At 40.9% G+C, this 26,489-nt stretch overlaps 1 protein-coding gene across 1 annotated transcript; it reads left to right on the plus strand.

Annotated features, from left to right (window-relative positions):
• The first annotated feature begins 1,769 nt into the window (after positions 1-1,769).
• On the plus strand, positions 1,770-23,293 carry LOC132322218 (fructose-1,6-bisphosphatase isozyme 2). The gene is made up of 7 exons (XM_059836571.1): positions 1,770-3,101; positions 5,778-5,940; positions 6,854-6,946; positions 11,716-11,856; positions 13,053-13,190; positions 19,237-19,356; positions 22,483-23,293. Exons 1-7 carry the CDS (start codon positions 2,929-2,931, stop codon positions 22,675-22,677), a joined length of 1,023 nt encoding a protein of 340 aa, XP_059692554.1. The 5' UTR covers positions 1,770-2,928; the 3' UTR covers positions 22,678-23,293.
• Positions 23,294-26,489: the final 3,196 nt, after the last annotated feature.

The following is a 26,489-nucleotide window of genomic DNA, read 5'->3' on the forward strand; positions in this document are numbered from 1 at the left end:
TCCAGAGCTCTCTCTGTCTGTCAGTGCAGAGCTGGAAGGGGGATTTGTCACAGGGTCTGCTGTCAGCCGCGCAGCACTTTTACCCACTGCCCTCCTCAGAGGCTGCATTGTGCCCTTTGGTGAAAGGTCACTGGCTCCAGTTTCAGCTGGCGCCATCCAAGTGACTAACATTTCATATCAATTAGAAAAGGTGTCACCTTTAACGCTCAGGACTGGCCCATGCACCAGTGCAAGTGTGAATAATCCCCAAGAGCTCTTTATATTAGATGGCAAATCTCCCAGATCTGTCAAATTAAAGTGTTTATTTTTTTGACCTTCCTATATTATTCCAACCCCTTGTACCGAGATGTTCTCAAGCTTGTAGACAATCATCACACATTTTTTACACAGTCTGATTTCTCCCCATGTTCCCAAAATGGTAATTATTTGTATAGCCTAATTATTCCATATAATCATTTGGGTTGTTATGTTTCAGTGGGATTACAGTATTAACAAAATAATAAAGGGTGAAGCTTTCATACAATCCAATTGTGTGCCTTTATCCAGGTTTAATTTCTCTTTTTGCTGTGCTGTTCACCGCAATATTTATGGAAAGATTGGTTGAAGAGTCTGTGTTCTTTACATAGTAATGTAAATTAATTTCTTATTTAAGGACCATTATTTGAGAAGCTCAAAGCGCTGTGCTTCATATATAATAAAAATCCAGTACCTATAAAATACATTCACATATTTTACAAAAAAAAAAAAAAAAAAAAAAAAGGCAAATAGTGGACTTATTAGCTCTGAAAACACTCTTTGAACCACTAACTCCAAAACAAATTTTCTGTTGGAAGATGGTCTGAACTTTGTCTTTTTGACCAGTGTAAATGATTACTTGGAATCAACAGAATATCTGCATGTGATGTTTTGACAAAAGTTAGAAGTCATAGGCCAACCCTCACCCCATTTCTTATTTACTAATTTGATTTGGTATGCTCATGGCATTCCAGCTACACAGCAGAGAGATTTGGCACTAAAAGCATTTTAGTATGGGTCAGGGTGACAGCTGCCATGATGATGAAATAATGTGCAGAATGTAATGGTTGTACTTAAGGCCAGCAGGTATTTTTGCATGTGTAACGTGAAACCTTCTTTTGTTGATCCTACCATGTGCTATCCCAAAGCTCCACATACATTATTTTTGGTTTTTTACACAGTCTGTTCAAAAGAAGAAAGTTTCCTAACCAGTCAGAACATGCTGTGTAACTTTTGTCTTGTGATGTGAACAGTATCCTGTACGTTTAACTGTAGTAGAAAAGAGAAATCTTCAACATTTCTTTCTTCTTCAACCATTGCCTTGGAGGATGTAGTATAAAACCTGCCTGTTGCTCCATCTGAGTAACTTTACTCACCAGTCCTTTCTCCACCTTGGAACGGACTGGAAAAATATCCCCAAAGCTAAGCACATGGGATGGAAGCAGCACTGAGCTCTGTCTTTCTGCTTGTGGCTAATGTTCAGTGCTGTCAATCTCTAAAACCCTTTCTTGCAGCCGATTTCAAAGTAGAAAACCCTAGCATTCAAATCCCTTTAAAAACCCTAAAATAATGTATTTTTCATAGATGAAGAGATGCCTCTAGGAAAATCTGAAGAAATACTTCAGCTGCAGTTCCTATTAACAAAAACACATTAGGTATATGTTTTGATACTGAATTTTGTTTCTGTCTTCCTGGCAAGATTTTAGTGCAGTAATTTGAGGTAAAAGAATAACAATGAAACTTAATAAAACTTTTCTTCTGTTACTCCAGATTTTCTTGTTTTGCTGGTGGGCTTTCCATATCTTCTACTTTAAAATCGGAGTGCTGCTCCTAAGTAAAATGAAGGCTACAGCATGTAACAGCATATAGTTTCGATTGCTGCCTAGTCAGAGCGGGAAGACAGTGCTGTAATTAAAATCCATAACTCTGGTGTTCCAGACAGCATGTATCTAATGCAAAATCTTACACATTACTTGGAGAGTTTCTGTCTTCCTTCACATTGGCATCATGTGCTCCTAGGATATTGCTTGTAAGGAGTTACTGGCAGCATAATTGCAAATTTGGGCATACCTAGATTTACATGTTGCACTACAATATGGAAGCCAACATAAAATTTCATTTTGTGAGTTATGCCATTGACCTGCTTAAATCAGATAAGCCTTATTTGTAAATTATTGGAGGCATAATTACTTTGTAACTAGTCAAGCCACAGCTAACCAATACTTCTCATTCAGTCAAGCACTATAATATTACAAACAACCCAGACCAGGAATTAAATCATTAAAATGGAACTGCAGCAGACCAACTAGCAACATAAAACACTTTAAAAAACACACATCTAGATGCACCCCTTCAAAACCCTCCTTCAGGGCAGAGACCGAAAGAGAGTGAAAAAACAAGACTTATGGGAAGGGAACTTCACTGTCTGGAGTCACAGTGCTGTGGGACACTGTGGCACATTTGGTTACTGGTGTCTGGTGCTTTCATTTCTGGTGCCTTGTGAACGTAGCCCTGGCTATGGTGAACCCATTGCTGAACAGGATCTACAGGAAAGCCATTTCCAAGAATGCAGACAGAGAGAGTTTTGCATTATAATCAGTCTGATGTACAGTGAGAATATGTAGCTAGATCTGCACAGAGATAATTTCAGTGCAGGGGAGGCCCAGATGAGCAGCAGTTGCTCAGCTGTCCTGTCTCAGGCTCCTTTCCTACATCCCAGCAGAGCCATGGAGCCAGCCTCGGGTACAGTTATTCTGAGCACTCAATCACATGGTCTCAGAAACATCTTAATAAATTCTGACCAGCAGCACAGCCAAACACAGCTTCGCCTCAAAATAAAACAGCTACCCAGGATCTCAACACAGCAAGAGAGCATTTTGTCCAGCTGAGAAGGAGCTCTGGTACCAGGCAAAAATGACGGACAAAAGCCCCTTCGAAACGGATATGCTGACCCTCACGCGGTTTGTCATGGAGAAGGGACGCCGCGTGAAAGGAGCGACGGGGGAGCTGACGCAGCTGCTCAACTCCATGCTGACTGCCATAAAGGCCATTTCTGCTGCTGTCAGAAAGGCAGGCCTTGCCCACATGTGAGTCCTACCTTGCCCTACCGGGAGGAAGAGGAGGCAGAGAGACAGCTACTGGCATAGCAAGGCTGGGGAGCGGGCAGAGATTCAGAAATACCTTGGAAGTGTCTTTGTTAAGCTGAGTAAGGTCAGAGGCTGGATTATCAAGAGTGTGAAGCAGGAGAGCTTTCTTTCTGGAGCATTTTAATACTGGGTGCAAGATAGACATTTAAGCTAACTGTTCTGTAATATTTTACTCTAAAAATGTAAGTCAGAGCAGAACTTCGATGCACTACTCACCTTGTTATCTCTTGCACTTTTTGATACTGATCTATTTTTATCTCTACTGTGAATTTGCTAAAAATCACACCATGATATTTTTAATGCAGAATATCTCACTGTGACATTTTCTGCTAACATCCAAGCCCTCTGCTGAACTGTACAAGTCAGGGCCTGGCTTTTCTTGGGAAGCTGATTTTCTGCCTGTCTGCTGTATAAGCAATGCTCTAAAGCAACAGCCCTGAGAGAAACTCCATGCGCTGCTGTGCCTGGCTGCATTTCTCTTTCCTTCCTCAAGCAGTATCCCACGTGTAGGGTTACAGTCAGGGAGCCTCAAAAGGCCCTCTAGGAAAACCAAACGTAACAATTTGGCATCTAGTGCTTTTGCAGATGGAATAAAAAATGGCCTTGGCAAAACCTGGAATGTACTGAGCTGTTCCACCTGGGCAAGTGCAACAGACATCAGTCTGAGTCTTTTAACAGGGATCTATCTGAAGGAGTTCAGAGATATGGAATGCCCTAATAAAATCGTGCATTTCAAATAGAAAGTTCTTGATATGTATTGAAAGATATTTTTCTGAACATGCATGAAAGAGACCAGGAATATATTTGTGAAAGAAAGACAACATTTATTATTTTTTCAGGGATTTGGGATTTTCTTTCCTTCCACAGAAACACCAAAATGTGTGACCCTAGGGGCTGGGGGGGATTTTGTGCTTCTGTTGATTATTTGGTTCAAGTCCTCAATCATCTTGGCAAATCATTAATTCAATGTCTCAGAACTATTGCCCTCACTTCATAGTGCCTAGAGAGGACATGAGACATACTCAAAGTGAACCACAGTTTCAGTCTCCTATGCCCTTACTCATAAACTATGCTTTGTCTCTGTCCTTACTAGGTGAAACTGAGCTATTTTGCTTCCTTGACTTAAAGGGAGATTTGCTCTTATATGAATTTTTATCTTTATATAGACAATCTTTGAAATAGCTTGTAACAGCAGAGAAAGTGATAGGCTAGAGGTGCAATAACCTCTAATAGTAACAATAGTAATTCTTCTTCCCCTTCAGAAAAAAACCCCAAACCAAACATAAAGGAGCAAATGTTTCTTTTTATGAACAAAAAGCTTCAGATGTTGTCTCAGAAATATCTAAAGTATCCAAACATACAAATTAGTAAATTGCACCATTCAAATTACTGAAACTAACCATGACATTTCAGGGATTCCCATGGCAAGCTTTCAGCCACTGTGAAAGTGGCTTGCATCCGTCTGCATTTGTGCAGTTAAAGAGCTCTAATTTTTCTACTCCCTCCAAATAGGAGACTGTGTCTTCTTTAATGTTAAAGCACTAAGCATGAATTTAGACAAATTTTCAATTCAAAAGTGAAGGAGAATTTTTTCCAAGTCATAGACTTGAGCTGTGATTGTGCCTGAAAATACACTAACTGGAGAGTAGGTACTTAGCATTCCCTGAAAATCATAGACCTTTTCAAAATCTTAAATTTGGCACCCAAAAATAAAATGTCCCAAACACTTATGAAAAGCACAGGCAGTTTTGAGCTTTGAGAAAGACAAAAGACCTACTCCCAGCTCAGGCCTGCCACGGACCAACATCATTCTAGGGACTAATTACTTGCTTCTTTCTCCTCCTCTCTTCCCCCCCACCCTGTCCCTGCTCAACCCACCCTCCCTCCCCCCTTGCCCCCAAAACATTTAATTTCCCTTAATGAATTTAAAAAAGCTGTATTTTTTCCCTGCATGGTTTTTGTATTTTTAAGATGCCCAGAACATGCACATTGGGCCTAAACAGTGCATCCTCAACTGGAAGTCTCAGAAACATATATACTACTATACTATGTCATTAGCATATTGCTAAAATCAGGATAGGGAAAAGAAGCGACATCCTAACTCAGCTGAGGATCACCAAATAAAACAGACCTTGATCCTGAGATACAGGTGCATATGGTGAATTCCCCAGGGATGCCTTTAAAGCCCTGATTTGGGGCTGGCAGGGGTCTGAGTGAATGTGGGTTAAAGGACCACCACAGAGCTCTGAGCAGCTAGTGACAGAAAGTATTGCAGATGCTCACTGCACTTTCTGCTTCCTCAAAACTGCAGCCAGCTTCTTCATGGGGCTGCTGGGGAAGCCTGGTACTTACCACCTGGGGGGCTGTAGGCTCTGCTTCTGGCCTGGAGAGCACCTGCACAGGAGCAAAAGGACCCAGGTAAGGCCTCAAAGGGCATGCTTTTATTTTCTACAGCAGCCACAGTCTTATAATGCACCTCAGCTGTTTCATCCAAAGATTATCCGAAGGTGTAGGAAGATAAGATGAAGGAACAACCTTGACTTGTTGAGGTTTTTTTTCCTAAAACCTGTAATGTTGGCCTCCTTCAGGTTTCTTGACATTTTTACTGTTCTGCAGGTTTGGTATAGCTGGCACTGTGAATGTGACAGGAGATGAGGTGAAGAAGCTGGATGTGTTATCTAACTCCCTGGTGATTAACATGCTCCAGTCCTCCTACAGCACCTGTGTCCTGGTCACAGAGGAGAACAAGGAGGCCATCATCACCCCGAAAGACAAGCGGGTCTGTGCAGCTCCGGCATTCAGGGGGGTTGTCGGCTCAGGCAGCAGCAGGTGGCACTCTTGCTTCAAGTATGAAACCTGGCCCTGGCCCCCAAGCCCAACCCTTCCCGGGGGAATTCAGAAAATTTGCACCGTTTCTGCGTTGTTTTGATTAATAACTGTAGTGGGTGGCATGATTTCAACAGCTAAAAGAGATGTGGAGACTAAAATTATTATTAAAGTTTTGCGAAGGGGGGGAAAATAATTGTTGTTAAGCTTGTTAACACATCCCAAATCCCAGGTGTAAGTGTACTATTACATTCCCTGACCGCTGGTGCAATGGTTTTGGATTACATTAGTATTTAGAAAGATAAAATGAGATGAGAGGCTGGCAGAACTGAGTGTTATGTTACATGTCCAAAGGAAACACCTGACTGCTTCATCAGGCTTCCCCCAGGAGGGGATCCTATTACAGCGAGTTACTATTCATGCTGATGTAACCAGCCCTTTCCTGAAGATTTTTTTCTTTCTGTCTTCTTGCCCTCAAACCTCACAACACAGCGAAATCCTCTCATTCACAGTAAAGGTAGCAAAAGAAAACATATTCATTAGAGGAAGATGCTTGCTTCCAAAATGAGTCACTCCTTTTGCTTTTAAACAATTTCTTGCACTGCTTGGCAGCAGAGGACTGCTCCTCTCTATCATGTATTTGTGCTGTCTGAGCAGAAACATGTCCTCTCCAATTTCTCTGTCAGCCCTTGGGGAGCTGGTGTTGTGCTGCAGGGCCAGCTGGGTCAGCAGTGCAGCCTTCTCTGACAAGCTGTATCAGGCACGCTTGGAGGGCTAAATGCAGACATAAAAACATGGGTGCTTTCAAGTAAAAGGAAATAATAATGCCAAGCTACTTGTCATTAAATGGTTCCCTTCTGTTTTAGGGTAAATATGTGGTGTGCTTTGACCCCCTCGACGGTTCATCCAATATAGACTGCTTGGCACCAATAGGAACAATATTTGCTATCTACAAAAAGGTAGGAGGAGCAAATAACACGTGGCACGATTTGCTTGGTGAAAGCGAAACGTCTTGAGTTCACCACCTAGCCTAGTTTCTTTCCATGGTCCCTTAGGTGTCTCTGGGCGAAAGGAAGCCTTAGCGACAGTAGACGAACACGTGATATTCGCGTGTGCTAAAATGCTGCCTGAATTCACAGGAAGGGGACACCCAGCCCCATGAAATTGTTAGGTGACAGCCCACAAAGGCACTTAACCACAACCACCTCACCCCCGGGGCACTGAAGGGTTGGCTCCTTCTGTGGCCCTTGGCTCGGCGTCAGGTGCTGACGAATCGCAGTATTTGTCCTCCTGACACTCACTGCGGGGGGCTGGCAGCCCTGGACCGGACCGGGGGGCCCGCCAGAGCCAGCTGCTGTGCCTGCCATGGATGGGAGTCCGTATGGAAACGCTGGGGGCTGAAGGAAGCGATCACCGACAGTCATCGGGCCCCCGCAGCACGTCTGCTCCCCTGCGGCTGCACAGAGCAGCAGCTCTGCAGCCGATTACAAACACTAAGAGTTACAGTCATGCCAAGTCTTGTGATTTGTTTGCTAATCTCCCAGCAGTTGGTGTTTTTTCCAAAGCCTGAGCTCACGGTCATATGACTGTGGGAGACCCTCAGCCATTGCAATTGTGAAATAAGAGTTTACAGTACTTGTGACTTCAAAGAAGTCTTTGCAGACTCAGATGTTCTCAGACTCTTCAAGCAAATGAAGATACGTTTTCTAAGTCTCTCACCTTTTAGCTCATAATTTTCAGCTGGCTAGTCCTTGCTTTTTACATTTCTTGTAGGTAATACAGTAGTCATCACTGTTGAGAATATGCATCTACTAGTGAATTAAATAGTTATGGCACAGCCTCAAGAGGGTTGTGGCACAAGCCAAGTCCTTGAATTTGGCTGTCCGCGCTGTTAATGGTTAGTGCAAACCCACACCATGGATGCTGTGCAGGCCAGACAACTCTGAGATGGTGCCTGGGTGTGATTTTTGAAAGAGCATTCCTGGGACTGCTTCCAGTACCATGCAGTATCTTGCTTTTTGCAGGGAAGAGAGCTTTATCTGTATTGATGAAATCTATGAAGTGTGCTCTAATGTTCAGCAGAGGGACCTCCATCCTTTTCAGTTATCTCTCCAAAGATATCCTAAATGACAAGAGCATCTCCCAATATCCCAGACAATAGCTGCATTTTCCTTTGAAATAATTAAATAAGAAGTGCTTTATTGATTGTTACTAAAGGGTAGTGTGAAAGAATAAAAGTGAGATGTTTATTCCAGTTGATAAGTATAACTTAAGAAGGAGAACATAATTTTAGGCCATTTAAGATTCATGAATAACAATTTTGAAAAGGTAGAACCATTGTGATTCCAAAGGATGAAACTTGGCATCTAAGATTGAGATGAGTTCTTGACTGATTTTCTCACCATGTCTCATGCTAACTTCATTTCCAAAGGCACACTCTCCAGAGCAGAAACATTTGTCTTATTTTAGAAAGAAACTAAAACAGGTAATAAGCACTCTTATAGAAAGGTTAGACTTGGACAATACATTTCAATCTTGAAAACAGTTGTCTGATTGCTTCCAGTCCAGACCCTCCACCACAGTGGGAGGGACAATTTCATCATGTAAGAACAACACTCTATCAGTATTTTGGAAAAACCCATGAAGAAATCAATACTACCTCATATTTATTTAATTTTTCACCTGGCCTTTGCTTTCTGAGACCACAATGGTGCAGCTGAAAATCAGAAACACCAGAAAAGTGGGGCTGAGGGAGGAGCCTTGCTGAATCAGCAGAGGACTGGACGGCTGCTGCCACTGAGGTGCTCTCAGTTACCGAGGTGTCAAGATGTGGTGACAAAAAATGCTTTTCGTTTGGGTTCTGCCCATGTTTTCATGCCACTGAGCTAAATCTACAATCCTTAATTCATACTGCACAAATTTGCTATGAAACTCTCTTGCTTTGTTTCATTTTGGTTTTAATTTGTAACTTTGCCCAATGCCGCTGATGTATTTTATTTGCTACCCTTCATTGTTGTGAGGACAATGTCCTCCCCTTCATGTGGTCCCTCACAGAGAAGGTGTAAGAATTCAGTAAAAACACAAAGGCTACTCATGAAACACATGATAAAAATGGAGACCTGGAAATCAAGTCATTTTAGTGCTGCTCCCAGTGCTGATGAGAATTCCCTCATGTGATGCCAGGCAAATCACAAACACAGAAAAATTCAAACTCAGATATCACCTGAGGGTACCCCTATAGCCAAACTCTGCAGCCTTTGTTTCATAAGCCTCACACCAATTATGAGTTATACTGACAGAGTCATTATAACTCATTATTTGAAGTCCATCTCTCTATTTTATTGTTTTGCATAAGGGTCCCTAAAGGTATTTCACTACCACCACCACAGTCAAAATATGATGGACAGGAAATCCATCTGTGCCCCAGAAAGAAGAGAAAATAGCAATTATCAGAGTGTACTGCCCAGCCTAATTCCCTGGTTTGTTTAACAGTACATGGTACTTGGCAGGACAAAACTCCTGCAGTCCTAATGTTGAAGTATCAGCTGATCTGTAACTTTTTCACACTTTGACTAGCTCTGCAAAATGTTTTCTCTTTTCTTCTTCTTTTCGGAAGCTATCTCTTGGAAACACAGTTGTGAATAAGGGTGAAAAAGCAAGTGAATTCAGCCCAACTGATTATGCCTTGAAGGAGGAGTTCCTCTGCTTTTTTCAGAATAGTCAACAAATATATAGTTTCTCAATCATATTAACATAGGAAATGAATTTAAGAAATAGGACTGAAAAGCTCATCTCAGAAAAAATATATTTTAAAACAATATCATATATAACCCAAAATCACATGTATTATAAATACACTGTGTTCTAGAAAACAAAGCACTTTGCTCTATACAAAATTATTTTTTCTTTAATGAAGGAACATACAAAAAGCTATGACAGCCATAATATGTTTGGAACTAACTGTCTAAATTAATGTTTAATCCTGCATTTGATGCTGCAGATAATTAGTCTGCTATAGACAAACATTGTTTTTAATGGTGAGATGTATGTACCATAGGGGTATATTTTTGAAAGAGATCAAGCTACCTAGGCCATAATAGTTGGTACTGTAAGGATTGTTTTGCAAAGTATTAGCTACTATTAGTCAATTTTCGAAGCTCTGAAATATGCAAACAAGAGTTTAAGCTAGTGTTCCTTCATTATCTGCATTATAACCTCCCGGGATAAGCAGCTTGACATAGTTTCAAGGGACTGAGTACTACATATATTTGTACATGCTATGTTTCAGTTCCCATGAAGAGCTGGTTGTCAGCTGGATTTTTTATTTCCACAGAAGGACTTGGCAAAATAGTAGTAAAAGGATTTGAGCAAAATACAGTTAGAGACTTTAAGTGAAGTGACTTGAGTAACAAAGTCTTTCAGCTGAAAATGAAAACATTTTGATGTGAAATTACTATGTTCGTGTAACAAGAAGATGTCATTTTGGTGTCCCACATCTCAGTTTTCCTCAAAGCGTTGGCATACACCTTACTAGGACCCTGATGGGCAAATATTTTATATTCTACACAAGACAGTCTTCATGGATTTTAATTTTTTTTAACCAAATATTCAGGGCTAGACCTGCTGTTTCTATTTAGCTCCTACTCAATCTAAATAAGCCTGTGCAATCACTAAGACACTCTCTGAGTTGGGAACAATAAAATACTAAGCCATGGTCTGAAGAAAGGGGAGTGTTTCATTTCAGTTCCCCATGGACCACCACCAAAACATCTGTACAAGACCCACCACAAATGCTGAACTTTTAAATAAGCATTGATATCAAGCAATCCTCACCCATGCTGTAGCAGCAGGAGATGAAGGCTGTAACCAGCCTTCCCAAAGTACTGTTGGCTGTGCTCCTTAGCCACCCCACCAGACAAACTCTTGTAAGCCATGGCCGAGGCACAGCCCTAGAGCTGGCTGGAAATATTTGCACCTTGTCTGCTTGGGCCACTGTTGCTCCAAAAGCAAGGGATAACCAAAGTGCCAAATCAAAGTATGACTGTCAGAAATGGATTAAAAGCATGAAGTAAAATGCCACCTGAATGTCCTGTGTAGACTTGTAGATGAGTACCTGCATACATGTACACTTTACATGACCAAATGTGTTTGTTATTTTGTATATAATATGATGAGCATTTGTATATAATAGGTGAACATTTATATCCCTTCAGTTATGCATCCCTTCAGTAGAAGAGACCAACACAAAAACTTGGTTCCATCATGTTGCACCATATGCCCTTTTGTTCTATACTATGGGAGCATTTTTTCTGTAATGTTAATTACAGCATTTATCTCTCAGTTTTTCCCTCTGAGAGGTGTCAGTATCATAGCTTATGTTACATTTACAGTAAATTAGTATCTCTGTTCTGTCTCAGTTTTCTGGTGATCCTCAGTTTATAGCTGGGGATATAATGTTAAGGGATCAGCTTTGTGGCGTGTATCATATTGGTTGCATGGCGTATAAAATAACAAACTCTCAACATCCTGTCCCAGCATGTACATGTACCTGAACCAAACTTGCCCTGAATGGGGGGGAGGGGGGGGTGTGTAACAATCTCTGTTTTTGTTGTTTCAAAGGCCTGCAGAGACAGCAAAAGGAAATCTGTCACACATTATTATTGAAAAGTTGTTTCTATTGTTCATTATCAGAATTTAACCTTTGGTTCAAATGGTAATTTTTCCTCAGGAAACAGATGATGAGCCCTCTGAAAAAGATGCTTTACAGCCTGGACGCAATATTGTTGCTGCAGGATATGCCTTGTATGGTAGTGCTACGCTGGTTGCCCTCTCCACAGGGCAAGGAGTGGACTGCTTCATGCTCGATCCGGTACAGTCACGGTGTTAAGCACATTGCCACTGTCTTTTAGAGCTCTCTGTGCTTCATTTTACTTGTTTTTGCTAATTGCTAATCCTTGATTCTATCCATTTTATGCAATTATTTTTTCCGTATCCTGGATCATCCCACCTTCTCTTTATAAATATTTAATAATGTGCAAGCATGTTGGTTGCAATACCTGCTTAGTTTTTTACTGCTCAATAGAAGTGAAATTAACTTAAATTCTCAATTAAGTGTTTGAAACCCTCTTCATTCAAACCAACTCTTAAGAAAATTTAATTTGTACAATGTCTTTGTCTTCACTTAAAGGAATCTGTGTTAATTTTATTCTTGATTTTTCTGTCTGAATAGGAACATCAACATGTTCACTGTTTAGCCTGAGGCAAGGACCATTTTTTTGATAGCTTGAGCCAAGTGATGTTTGATTTCCTGAGTGCAGTAGAGTTTTATGGCTGTAACCTAAGATGCATACCCAAAAATTTGCAGAAGCACAACAATGGCTGTACAATTTATCATGTGCCACTCTTCAGTGCCCAGGAACACACTGAGTGCTACTGTGGGAGCGCAAGGAAGATAATTTATTTGTAAAACCAGAATTAGATGTGGGGAATAACATAGTGTGGATTTTTCTGTTTTTGTGGGGTTGTTTTTAATAAAAGGATGAATTATTACCAAACCTTCTTGTAACATTTGTAAATAGTCTCATTCCAAGTGGACAGAACTGGGAAATTAACTGCTCTTCTTGAGACAGAGAAAGAGAAAGTGGAAGTGGAAATCAAACTGCAGAGAGTAACACATGGGTGTAGCTGACATTCACTTTAAGTTATTTAGACAAGACAGGCAAAAAGAGTCCAAAAGTCAGAAGACAGTATCATTTCTTAATTTTCAGTCTTATGATTTGAGGACAGAGATTCATGATCCATCTGCTTTCAGGGCTGATTTTTGTTCTTTTGATACTCTATTCCAATTAGGTTTTTTTTATAGTACCGATGTGACAAGTTTTCATTATTTTAATGTAAATTCTCTGCTTTCTGCTCTTTTTGAAATATTGTGAGGTTATACATTAGGCTGATACTGAAAGGATCAAGCTGTGCTAGCATTTCTGCCATTTCTAGTGTGACAACTGTTACAGAAAGTCAACAACATTTTCTGCTGCCTGCTAATACCTCATTTATCCTGTCCTGCAGGGTCTTGGTGAATTTATTTTGGTGGACAGAGATGTTAAAATCAAGAAGAAGGGGAAAGTATACAGTCTCAATGAAGGCTATGCAAAGTATTTTGATCCTGCAATGACAGAATATTTGCAAAAGAAGAAATTCCCTGAGGTAAGAAAATATTAGCACTGTACCCAGTGTACCGTGCACTGGCAAGCACTGCATTCCATGCAGTCCTGGCTGATGGAAAAGGATTTGAAGGTCTTCCTGAGTTCAGACCCATGTAACCCTTTCCTACCAGCTGGTCCATTTTGGATATGCACGTAATGGAGCTTCTTTTTGGCATCCTGACATCTTTTACAACTTAGACTTTGGTAAATAAAGTCATAGCTTGTTTTTGTGAAGGGAAATGTGCTGAAGAACTAGATCTTTCAACGAAACTCTGGAAATGTGCACTCCAAATTCGGGGATGCCCTCATTTTCTAGCTTTATCTGAACATGCAGTTCAGTAAGGTGGGCAGTTGGGCATTCAGGGCTGGATTCCATGTGCTGTCCAGAAGGTGTTTGCAGGAATCTGGGTGGCATCACCTTCTCCTTCCTGTACCCTCTTGCATCTGAAAAATGCAGTATCATTCTTGTACAGTCTACATGCATCATGTGGAGCATGAACCAACATACAGGCTGGGGAGAAAACCTAAACAAATGGTGTGAGGCACAAATTCACTGTATTTGGTGGTTAAAAGAGAGACATCCCATGTCTGATAAACTTCCTTGGACAAATATGGTTTGGTATTGACTTATCAATGCTTGGAGGACAGAACACGAGCTCTCAATGTGGAAAACTGGAAGCTCTCTTGAACGTGTGACTGTGAAGAGTAATTCATAATGAAATATGGTGATGTGGATCAGCTCAGGACTTAATTTGGTCAGGAAGCTGTTTTTAAAGCTCTTCCTATTAAAAAAAGTCAGATTATTTTTAAGCTATTAGTTGTCAAGGATACTTGTAATATGGTTTGTGTTAAATAAATGGATTCACTAAAAACCTCAGGGTGCAGTAAAAGGGAAATATAATTAGTAAGCATTTAAACTATGGTCCCATCATAAGCTCCTCCTTCTGAGCTAAAAAATCTGGATTTACCCTATCAGCTATAGCTGCAAGACTACTGACTTAATATCAAACCCTCCTTTTCATACTACCCAGACTGTAGCTACAGAGAGTCTAACATCACAGCATTCTAAATATATTAACTTTGAATATTTGAGATTATTTTGAGACTTCAAAGTCTGCATTCAGTTCAGCTGTGAGAGAAGCAGATGCCCACAACACAACTTTCATACTTCCCAAAATCCAGCTGGGAAAGTGAAGAACATCTGTGCTTCTCATTCTGCTGATGTTATACCAGGCTATGTGTTCAGTATAATGCACTAAGACTGGATTTATCAATTTGAGGTTTTGCAAACCACCAAAGTGTTGTATAAAGTAAAATTCTTAAACAAGTGCATCAACCCCAGGCAACTAGTAAAAGACTGAAAAGATTTCAAACTCATTGGAAAGACCAGACAGAGGTATTTCCCCACAGGATCAATGAGGACACTCTATCATGTGACTTACTAAATCCTAAAGTTAGGACATACTGGGAAGAATTCATTTGCAAACACTATTTTATCTCAAATCTGTGCATCATTTGATGAAAACCTATTGAAATTGTTTATCTAATGCAAGAGAAGTTGGCAGATATTTTTGTTACTTTAAAGCAAGCAGCACAGAAGTGCATGGGTTATTTGGAGCACAGGAAATCATCTCAGTTGTGCTGAACAATCACATTTTTGCTGCTCTGAGATGTACAGCTGTCAGCATGAGAAGGGCTGAAGCCCTTACAAATAACAAATGTTATGGCCACAAAGCACAAGGAAGTGCCCTGCCCATCTGAAGCTTGTTATGAACCTGAGTTCTGGAAACAGCATAACTCAGTTCCTTGATTTGGAGAGGACATAGTTGCATTGTGGGGAGGATTAGAGAGGTTTTGCCATTTCTCTGTGGCATGTAACATGCTTCCTGGCCTCATCTGTAAGGCTACTCAGCTGCAGCTGTAGGAACATTGGTGATGTTCCTACCTTCCCTACAGGAGCCAGGTGGAGATTTTCACAGTTTCGGTCTCTGTCCCCCTCTCTGCAGCATGCAGAAGGGTAATGAGGGTGTCTGCTGAACATCCCCTGCCTGTGACTTGAGGAGGACCTGATGCGTGGACATGGAGGATCGCCTCCTCATTCAGGCAGATCATTCAGCCTATACTCTTCAGGCCACTAGAAGCCAAGAGAGTGGGCATCAGTTTTAGCTATCTGTCATTTTTTTGCATTTTTCTTCCTTAGATCTTGCCTCTATTAACTCCTTTCTGTAGTTCTTGGTCAACATGCTGTTCAGATGATTCTCTGACATTGCCATGAAAAACTGAAAAGTTAAAAACATAACAGGGCATCAAAAGTACAGTGTGGGCTACAACTTATCCTATGTTATATATATCATTGTCATTAGCAACAAAACACTAAAAATCAACCATTTGTGAGTAGAAGAGAGATTTCCCCTTACTATCTAACAGCAGTGTCCCAGATCAGACAGTCAGGACTACAAAACCGCATCAACCCTCAAATTTTCTTGTGGATCACCATTTACCTAAGGCATCAATTCTGAATAAAAAGCACCAGAAAAATGCTGGTGTTCTGCAGGCCAGACCTAAGCCTTCTACTACTATCATGTAGTGGGAGACATATGTCCAACCACATCTCTTCTGGTATGAGAGTGAAGCAGATTTTTTATTTAGCATGACAAAATCACACTTCTGCTTTACTGTTTTGAAGAGCAAGCTTCTGTTTGCAAAGTTGCCTGTAGTGCAGCATGTTTACTCCAGTCTGCAATGCCTAGTGGGTGCTGCTGGGCCAGAAACTGTCTCTGCACAAATTTTACTACAACTCCTCCCCAAAATGGGTTCTTCCTCCCATAATAGCAGCAAGGCCCTAGCTTCTCTCTGGCACTGGTAGAATTTTAAATACCCTCTGGACATTGTCACCTTTTGCTATGACACCTACTTTTATCTTTGCTTCCTGCAGTCAGGCACAAGAGAAGTTGAGTCTCATCACAACTTGCTGATGATGAGAGCTGTGCAATTGAGACTCTCTGGTCAAAACTTTGTCTCAGCAATGCCATTAAAAGCTTGCCCTCAACAGCACATTTCAGTATGAAGCCAAGATGCGTCCAAGTGATACAAAAAAGCTAGTAAAACCACTATTCTTTTGTCACCTCCTCTGTATGGGGAGTAAGGGATGCAGGGTGATGCTGCTGTAGAAAAAATTTCTTGCCCCCCCCCCCCCCCAGTCATCATATTTATATAAGAAAAAGCTTGTTTCTATATATGATAAAAACCTGGTCTTGTTCTGCTGTGGAAGAGCAGGGCTGTCAGAAAACAGTAGAGGAAAGACATGAAAAAATCAGTAGAAGAAAGAAATGAAAAAATTACTTCTATCAGAATGTGAAGGGGGAAAAAAAATCACAGGACCTATCTGTTATGAATAATTTTTGTTCCTTGGAGTCAAGAAAAAAAAGAAAAACCAGCAGAAGGGGTAAAACAAAGAGTAGCCACAAGTTTACTCAACATGGAGGCTGAGCAAGGGAACATGAATCTTTCATTGGCATCAGCTAAGCAATCAGAAGTACTTATTGAGTAAACACAGAGCTTGGCATTACTGAGGGCTAGGGATGAACCTGTCTAGCATTCATGCTCTATTATTTTGTTTGAGAAGAATGCCTGGGCAATATGCCAATACACATGCAACACCTATTAACTTTCTTATCTGAAAAAAACGCATGAGCAACAAAACTGGAGAAACAAGAAATAACATTTCACTAACTAAAATGACTATTTATTCTTCCATCTAGACAGCTGTATGCTAAGGGAAGTAAAAATTTTATTTCAATATGTGGTTCAAGTGATAAGCTTACCAGAAGTGAGGAATTTATCTGTGTTTTTTTCAGCATTGTGTCTCTAGCTGGTGAATATCTATCGGGGTAAGAAGCAACTAAAATTGTCAGTGGCACCTCTTGATCTTAGAATATCCTAAATTGGAAGGGAACCACAAAGCAGCCTTCACATAACGCGATCCATGTACACACAAATTATGTAAATAATCTGCATGTAAATAGGAAATCTAGCACATTCCAAACCAATCAGATGACGTGCACACAGGTGGCTCAGCTATGCAGCTCGTGGTCACTAAATTTCATACCTGTGGTTTACAGAGTCCTTATTTGATAATATCATAGAATCAATCCTTAGCAATCTGGTTCAGGAGCTGCTTGTTAATATGTTATGGCTTAACCTGTTCTTTAGACTCAGTTCATTACCTTTTAAAACCACAAAAGAAAGTTCTTCTTTTGATTGTGTTTTTAAAGGTAATTTGAGACTATAATCATATGTTTCCCACTCAAAACTCACATTTTAATCTCTTTACTACCTCTTAAGGTGTTTGGTTTTTCCTGATGTCAGGTTTTTACAATTGTGAAGTCACAAGGACAAATAGCTGTGAGATGGAGAAGCTATCATTTGAAGCCTAAATATGCAATTATTTGGGCATAAGCCATGAAAAACAAGGGAGCAAATACTTAAAAACTTTGTTCATTTGTGCCTACAATTAATGGGACCAGATTTAAACAAAACTAAATGTAAAAGTTCTAGGCTGTGCCTTATCCATCAGTCTTTCACAGTCTGCATTGTTTTCTTCTGAATTTTTCATAGTTCTTCTAATTTGTGCACCATGAATCATAAAAACCAACACATGTGCATTTGAACAAGGCTTATTAGATATCCTGGAATAGGTCTCTTTTCTAATTTTATTATCAGCTATATCAAAATCCAAGTCTTATGTTTAGCAGCATAGAGCCTTACTTCCTAATGTTCTGTTGCTGTATAATGTGTAATTTCATGAGAATTTTTTTTCCATTTTAAAAGAGAGTAATTATCAATACTTCCCAGTCACATTGAACAATTTGAAGAAATTATTCAAGATAGAATTATGTTTTTCTCTATTTTGCTTCCAGTTGTGGATTTTTTTCCCCAGCCAACCTTATGATTTTGCAGAGAAAGATGACTAACTTGTGGTGCCTGAATGTCTTGGAGCTGGCATTGCTGAACAAGTTTTCTATATATTTTTCTTGATATACTATCAGAACAGGATGAGCTTTGTAGAAAGTGCTGAGATCTTTTATTAGAAAACTGACCCAGACAGGAAAAAAACCCACTGAGATCTTTTCAGGCTTTTAGCACTGTAATACAAAACGTACATGTGTATTAAATGTTCATGAAGTTCAGTCTCTAGTAATGCTCTGGGAAGATGAAAATGCCTCCTCAGCTTTATTGAAGACAGACTGAGAGATATGAGAAGACCAGCAAAATTATTTTCTTAAAAAGCTTTCCTTCAGTTTACATCTGTATTTTGTATCTCCCCTTCATAAAAGTTCTTGAGTGGAGCTTATTTGATCTACTGTATGTACTTCTATTTGTTCAAGACACCTTGCTTGTCTTCTATGTCTTCTACCTACCCATTTCTATGACCAGCAGACTTGAGACTGGCATGAATACTTCCTTGATTGCTCTCGTTGAAATGCCCTGTCCTTCAATAACATCAGTTTCTAACCTGAGAGCAAGGAAAATTACAGTCATTAATAAATTGGAATCTCCCAAACTAAGCTGCAGAATCAATGCTATGACCAATTTCACCACCTGACAAATAAGGTAGAAGGTAAAATCTGGAGTCCTCTTGGAGCCATCTGGACATGTAGAGGGGTGGCACCACACCTCATGCTCTGGCTTAGGAACCAGTGAAAGATCAAAAATCAAATTATTTTGACCTTGTTCTGATAAGGTGAAGAAGTTTTCAGTCCCTTGGTTTTTCACAGGCTGGGGTTGATTCCAAATTTTGCACCAAAATTACAGGCAGTCTGGTTGGTATACTGTGAATGCAGCTCATTAAAACTCTAATCTTTGAACCCTGTAGACAATCACATCTTACAAAAGGCTGAGCTTAGGACTGATTTCGGTATTTGCAGTATTCATAAGCAGCCATTGCTTTCAGCATCTTTGATTCCTGTTTCATACAAAAATTACATTTTGCCACATTACCAGTTGTCTAGCCTGGTAAATATAGTGCTTTGCTCCATGTTTTACAGGATGGCAGTTCCCCATACGGTGCCAGGTATGTGGGCTCCATGGTAGCTGATGTTCACCGTACTTTGATGTACGGTGGGATCTTCATGTATCCTGCTAATCAGAAGAGTCCTAAAGGAAAGGTAGGTAATTTGAATTCCCTTCTGGTGAACTTAGCCAACCTAATATCTCTGGTAGTACCAGAGCAATAGTTTAGATAAATAAACAAATCATAATGTTTCACTGCAGAAAAAATTATTAATGAAAATTACACTCAGCAATTGAATTTAGGAAAGAAATTTAGGCAATTGCCAATTTAGGCCAGAAATCTTCCTCTGTGTTTTTATATTATTAAATACTCAAGTGGCTTTCACTGCAAACAAGGACTTAATGATTTTTCTAAAGGTAGTATTTCAGTACCATAGAAACCCATTGAGATCTAAGGAAAACCTCTGCACTTTAAACTGGCAGCTAGAGTTATCACACCAGCCAGTGGGACATGCTGAGCTCCAGAAAGGGTTTAGTCCAGTGCTAGAGAAAAAGGTTTTCCTACCTTATGTTTCCAAAGGACACTTATATCACCAGCTCTGCAAACTCACACTTCTACTACCTGATCAGAAAAGGTGATTACAGTGGAAGGTGGGTTTCATTCAGTATTTTAGGAAAATATGACTTCCCATTTGGACACTGGTACAAAATGCACTGTGACAATGCAGCGCAATGCAATGCAGTCAGTCTTTAAAGAGATGGGCCACAGACCACTGTCAACCTCAACTTCTCTTCTGCAGCATCAAATACCCATATTATCAACTTTCTAAACAAATGTGTTTCAAGGGACCTAGTCATACAGCTGATCTGTGGTCTGGCAGTGACCTGCAGGTCATCCTTAGGAAATCATTGGCTCAGTACATTAACAGGTTGGACTTGGTGTTCTGACTCCAAGAATACATTCTTTCCTGATCTACACCATACTTAAAACCTTCTCTTCAAATGTTTTTGCTTCCATGGCTGGTACATGAAGGAATCTGCCTCATGTCCCACTGGTCTCAGAATATCCCAATATCTACCGTCTTTAGGGAGAGAGGACTACTGGTTTCATCATGGTGAGCTTGTATTTACCAAAATGCCAGCAGATCCAAATGGCCTTCAAAGCAAAAACAGGAAAATAGTAATCTTCAACATATGCAACCAAAAATGTCTGCATGTTTGTCCTGGCAAAAAATTATTTAAATTTTTGAATCACCATCCCACAGGAAAAAAAACCAAAACACCATCCCCAAAAGCCCTCACTAAATGATGTGGATCTGTTTGTACATAGGAGAAAGGGACAAGAAAGGAATTTGCTGTATGTGAAAATAGTAGGTTTGCTGACTGGCCTCTTTAAATGAAACTTTTTGTTTTGAAATCTGTACTAAACCATTGTTGAAAAGAGAGAATGAAAAACAGGACAAAAGTACAAAGGAACAAGGCACTTACATAACTTTATAGAGATAAACGTTTCCACAGAGTTAACCCACATTTGTTATTGGATTGCTCTGGCTTGAACTGCCACAGTAAAGAGAGTAATGGAAGAAACAAAACATGCTACCATTAAAAATAAGTTTTCTTTCTGTCTCCGAGTGCAGGTGTAAATAGTTCTTTTCACATATCTTTTCATATCTTTTCTTATTGGAGAAATAATACTCTTGTGGCAAGTGCCCTGATCATCTTTCCCCTGAAAGACAGTCTATGCACTTGTTTAAAGAGCTGAAAAGAATCAAATATCACTGGAACTGATCAAAAGGAATTGATCAAAAGTCTTTAGAGTAAGTGCAAATTACATGGATGTGGGCCCTAAAATTTACAGATCTTTCCTGAAGTTAAAGAAAGAAAACTAAATGCTCAATAAACACTACAGGACAAGACAACAAATAAATTTTCTTTTCAAATGGTATATTTTGAATAATATTTTTTATAAACTTAAGGCTTCTAGTTCACTATTACGTGAAAATGTTAAACCTGTCTGAAGACGGAGCCTGTCTGAAGATCCCTAAGTGCAGTTGCATTGCTACCTGATGAAAAACTGCTTTCCTCAAGTTGCAAAGTCACAGTAGCAACAAGAAACTTGAAATGTGGTTCTATGGTGATACCACTGCTGTTTGCTGGCTCATGACCTTCCAGAATTGGGCCAAGCAGTAGGAAAAAGAGTGAAAGATACTGGTCCTATATTGCCTCAGAGATGGAGTCCTTGTACCAGAAGTAGCACTTCAATGGGCTTTAAAGATAAGAAAGGAGGTAACACAGTGCAATTTAAGTTGTGGTAAAACATGGTTTTATTGCAGTGTGCTAAGGGCATGATGGGTAGTGAAGTCCTGTGTTCAACCCATTTCTCTGTCTCTATATACAGTAGCATTCTGCCACACTTCCTTTTTCCCAGAAAACTTTTTCTCTTTTGTACATGTCAAGAGTCCTTTAAACAAAATATGTGCTAATATTTTACATCAGCGTTTCATAGATAAACCTACAGAAATAATATTTATTCAGAACTGACCAGCTATCACCGCTGTTCATTTAAACACAGAAACTTTTGCCATATGTCCTAAATAAATTTGCATTCCACCATATCATACTCACCCCAAGAGGTAACATTTAAAAAAAATTTAAAAAAAATTTAAAAAATTTATCAGGGTCCAAACCAAAATGGAAATTTTGCCTTTAATAAATAACTGCAGCTCCTTCTGAACCCACTGTCTGGATAAATTCAGACCACTAACATTTATCTGCATTTCTGAAGAGAAGCAATAAAACTCTGAAATTTGAGACTGGGAGCATCAAGTTTCAAACTCCAAAATATTCTGACTAAACTTAACATGATTATCCCAAGCTCTGAGTTAACACGTGAACACTCCATATAAGAAGATATTTTGGCTTTTTTTCCCAGTACTGTTAACTTAGCCGGCTTAACTGTTTTGCTGATGCCTGTGGGACACCCACTTTTGGCATTTTTGACAAAATACAGCTTCACTGGTGCTGCACGTCTGTATGACAGCTCGGAAATGATAGTGGTGATGCCTGGATGTAAGGTCAGCACACTGTTCCTCCAAGCAGAAGGCTTTAGGAAAGGTGAGAAGAAGAGAGGGAAGGAAGGGCTCTCTGAAAGACATTGCTACTTAGGTCAATTGAAGTTTGACACAAAATTTTCTAAAATCACTAAAGGAATGCTAAGTTTTGGCAAGTCCTTTGATATAATTTCCCTCATAGGCAATCAAGTGTTTCCTTTTTCTTTCTAGCTCCGACTTCTCTATGAATGCAACCCTATGGCTTTCATCATTGAGCAGGCAGGTGGCATAGCAACTACAGGGACCGAAGCAGTGTTGGATGTGAAACCTGAGAATATTCACCAGAGAGTTCCGTTTATACTTGGCTCTCCAGACGATGTGCAAGAATACCTTGCTTGTGTTCAGAAACACCAGAAGAGCAGCTAAAGACTTTCCACATCCAGATCTTGCTTGCCCATTTTCAGTCTTCAAGAAAAGCTTTACCTTTCAAATACTGGATTCTAGAATTTACCACCAATATCTCAGTGAAAGTCCCAGTTTACAAGAGCAGGAAAAATAGTGAGATTTTGTTTCTCCTTGCAGGCAATGTAAAATCCTTTAATTCTGATTTATTCAGGGCAAATGCAGAGACAGAGTCATGACAAGCAGAAACTACTTACTTTATATAATATTAACAAAAGGAAGTGAGTTGTGTCAGTATCCCCATTTGATCTGAAGTTTTACATCCAACATTACATGAATGGCATTGTTTGCAACAGGATTTCTGCATCAATACTTGCAATATCATTATCTGGATTTTCTTCAGAGACTTTATTGCAGATGCATTTTATCTTGACAGCCCTAAGAAGAGCAAAAGTCTTATGCTGTCTAAAACAATATTTTTAAGCTGCAAATTATATATATCTTGGGTAATTAATAGAGATTAAAAGGCTGCAGCATTGCCAGGATATTTAATTTCTCACAAGAACAGGAAATATCATGTGTTATTTACACACACCTTTCAAAGCACAAATTCCAATAAACCATGGATGTGACACCCAAATCATGACTATTCTGTATATCAATTGTCCTCTGTAGGGGGATGCAAAGACACTGTTAAACCTCCATTTTCTCTTACTTTGAAAAGTTCTTATTTCAGATTGAAGTTTGTCCTTTTACATGTTATATTGCCATCACTAGTTACAGTGTTGTCCTGTCCTTAAGTGGAAGGGAACACCCAAGTTTTGTAGATGCTTGTGGTCAAAGAGAGCAACAAAAGTCAGATGGTCTGCAGAAGCTTGCAAAACTTTATTAGGAAATTCCACACTTGTCATGAGAATTGATACAAGTTAGTCCCTGACCTCCTAGAATATGCACACAGCAGTGGGGTTAGGATAAAGAGTTAGGGCAAAAGGGGACAGAGCAGGAGGCAGAGAGAGAGAGAGAGAGAGAGAGAGAGAGAGAGAGAGAGAGAGAGAGAGAGAGGAGTGATTGAAAGAGGAGGGGGAAGGCAAGAGAGACGCAGTGAGAGAGTCCTGTCTCCAGCATGGCTCCAGCTAATGGGAAGTCCAGGGACAGGCGATGCACGTGTGCCTGGGCTTTGTGAGGATGCCTTTTTTTTCCCTGCCATGAATACAACTTTCTCATTTTCTATACAAATTAGTTATCATGCACAGTCAGTTCTTTCAGACCTTTCTGTATATGGGTCAGAGGGCTTCAGGCACCTTGGGTGGTCTTGATCCCTTGCCATAGTCCATGCATGCCCCCTTCTCATTCTCATTCTGGTTCTTGCACTCTGTGGTCCTTATCTCCAAGAGTTACAGCAAGACTGTTTGTCCAGGACTGCTGCCCTACTCCTGTATGGCCACCTTCTCCAGGCACACCCTGTTCTTCTCACAGTGTGTGTTACCAACAATCACTGGTTGTTATTACCAACAATCTTTGGTTGGCTACACAACTATCTGGGTATTGCTGTTTGAGACATACACATTGGCCCTTTGTCCTAGGGAGGGAGTCAGCATCCTGCGTGACCTTCCTGAGAGTCACCTTTGACCTCTTCAAAGACCTATTTAGAAGAATCACATGGGATAAGGCTCTAGAAGATAAGGAAGTCCAAGAGAGCTGGTCGATATTTAAGTCTCACTTCCTCCAAGCTCAAGATCAGCGAAGCCCTATGAGCAGGAAATCAGGCAAAGGGGACAGTAGATCCGCATGGATGAGCAGAGAGTTTCTAGAAAGAAATTTCTGGGATGTGAAAAAAGAGCCAGGCCCTGTGGGAGGACTATAGGAACATCATCAGAACATGCAGGGATCAGATGAGGAAGACCAAGGCCCACTTGGCATTGAATCTGGCAAGGGCAACTGAAAGGGTTTCTACAAGTAACTCAGCAGCAAAATGAAGATTGGGAAAATCTGGGGCCACTGCTGAATCAGATGGGTGTCCTGGTGATGGAAGACACAGAGAAGGCAGAATTATTGAATGCCTTTGTCTCAGTCTTTACTGGTGAGGCCAACCCTGAGGAGTCAGAGGCAAGAGAAGAAGGCTGGAGGAAGGAAGACTTTGCCCCGGTCACAGAGAGTTGGGTTAGAGATCAGCCAGAGAGACTTAACACCCATAAATCCATGCTCTGATGGGATGCACCCATGGGAGCCCAGGGAGCTGGCAGATGTTGATAAGCCAGCCTCCATTATCTGTGCAAAAGCATGGAGAACAGCAGAGGTGCCCAATGACTGGAGCAAAGTCAACATTACTGCCTTCTCCAAAAAGGACAAGGAGGAGGACCTGGGAAGGTGCGTCCTGTCAGCCCCACCTCCATGCCTGAAAAGGGAACGGAACAGCCCATTCTGGAGGTCATGCCCAGGCATGTAGAGGACAATAAGGTCACTGGGAGTAGTCACCATGGGTTCACCAAAAGGAACTCGTGCTTGACCAATCTGATGAACTTCTGGTGGTGGCATGGCAGAATGGGTCAGTGAGAGGACAGCAGTGGATGTTGTCTGCTGTGACTTCAGCAAGGCTTTTAACATCCTGGCAGGTAAGCTCAGGAAGTGTGGGTTAGAGGAATGGGTGGTGAGGTGGATCGAGAACTGGCTGAAGGGCAGAGTTCAGATGGTCCTGACCAGCGGAACAGAATCCAGCTGGAGACCAACAGCCAGTGGCATTTTCTGGGATCAGTCAATACTGGAACCAGTCTTGTTCACTTTGTTTATCAATGACCCAGATGAAGGGATAGAATGTACCCTCAGCAAGTTTCCTGAGGGCTCTGAACTGGGGGAGTGGTGATCCACCTGAAGGCTCTGCTGCCATTCTGTGGGACCTTGGTAGGCTGGAGAGCTGGGCAGAGAGAAATTTAATGAGTTCAACAAGGGCAGGTGTCGGGTCCTGCACCTGGGCAGGCACCGCTCCAAGCGCCAGCACAGGCCAGGGTTTACTCCTACAGAGCAGCTCTGTGGAGAAGGACCTGGGACTCCTGGTGGATCACAAGCCATCCATGAGCTGGCAGTGCCCCTGTGGCCAGGAGGGCCAAGGGTATCCCGGGGTGTATCAGGAAGAGCATGGCCAGAGGGTCGAGGGAGTTGTGCCTCTACTCAGCCCTGGTGAGGCTGCATGTGGAGTGCCGTGTCCAGTTCTGCTCCTCAGTACAACAGAGACAAGGAGCTACTGGAGAGGGCCCAGCAGAGGGTCACAAAGATAATTTGGGGTCTGGAGCATCTCTCTTATGAGGAGAGACTGCAGGAACTGAGCCTGTTTAGTCTAGAGAAGACTGAGAGGGGATCTCATTAACACATGTAAGTATCTCAAAGGTGGGTGCCAAGAGGATGGTGCCAGACTTTTTTCAGTGGTGCCCAGTGACTAGATGAGGACCACTGGCCATAAACTAAAACACATGAAATTCCACCTCAGCATGAGGAAAAATTTCTTTACACTGAGGGTGGCAGAGCACTGGACCAGGTTGTCCTGGAGTCCTCCTCTGTGAAGACATTCAAAATCTATTTGAACAGGTTCCTGTGTAACTTGCTGTAGCTTATTGTGCCTTGGAAAGGGAGTTTGGATTATCTCCAGGGGTTCCTTCCTACCCTAATGATTCAGTGATTCTGACACTTCTAGGCTTCTATAGCCATCCATGCCATAGGTTTTCTGGTGCTAGATCTCAGACTTGACACTGCCTAAGGAGATCAGAAATCCACTGTGAAACCAGCAGTCATTGACCAATGAGAGAAAAAATTAGCAATTAAAATAAATGTGTGGTTACATTAAG

Source organism: Haemorhous mexicanus, chromosome Z (assembly GCF_027477595.1).
Source record: "Haemorhous mexicanus isolate bHaeMex1 chromosome Z, bHaeMex1.pri, whole genome shotgun sequence".
NCBI classification, from domain to species: domain Eukaryota; kingdom Metazoa; phylum Chordata; class Aves; order Passeriformes; family Fringillidae; genus Haemorhous; species Haemorhous mexicanus.

Coding starts and splice junctions, on each gene's coding strand:
- LOC132322218 (XM_059836571.1), top strand. CDS start 2,929: ATGACGGACAAAAGCCCCTTCGAAACGGATATGCTGACCCTCACGCGG. Junction 3,102..5,777: donor AAGGCAGGCCTTGCCCACAT/GTGAGTCCTACC, acceptor ACTGTTCTGCAG/GTTTGGTATAGCTGGCACTG. Junction 13,191..19,236: donor AAAAGAAGAAATTCCCTGAG/GTAAGAAAATAT, acceptor CATGTTTTACAG/GATGGCAGTTCCCCATACGG.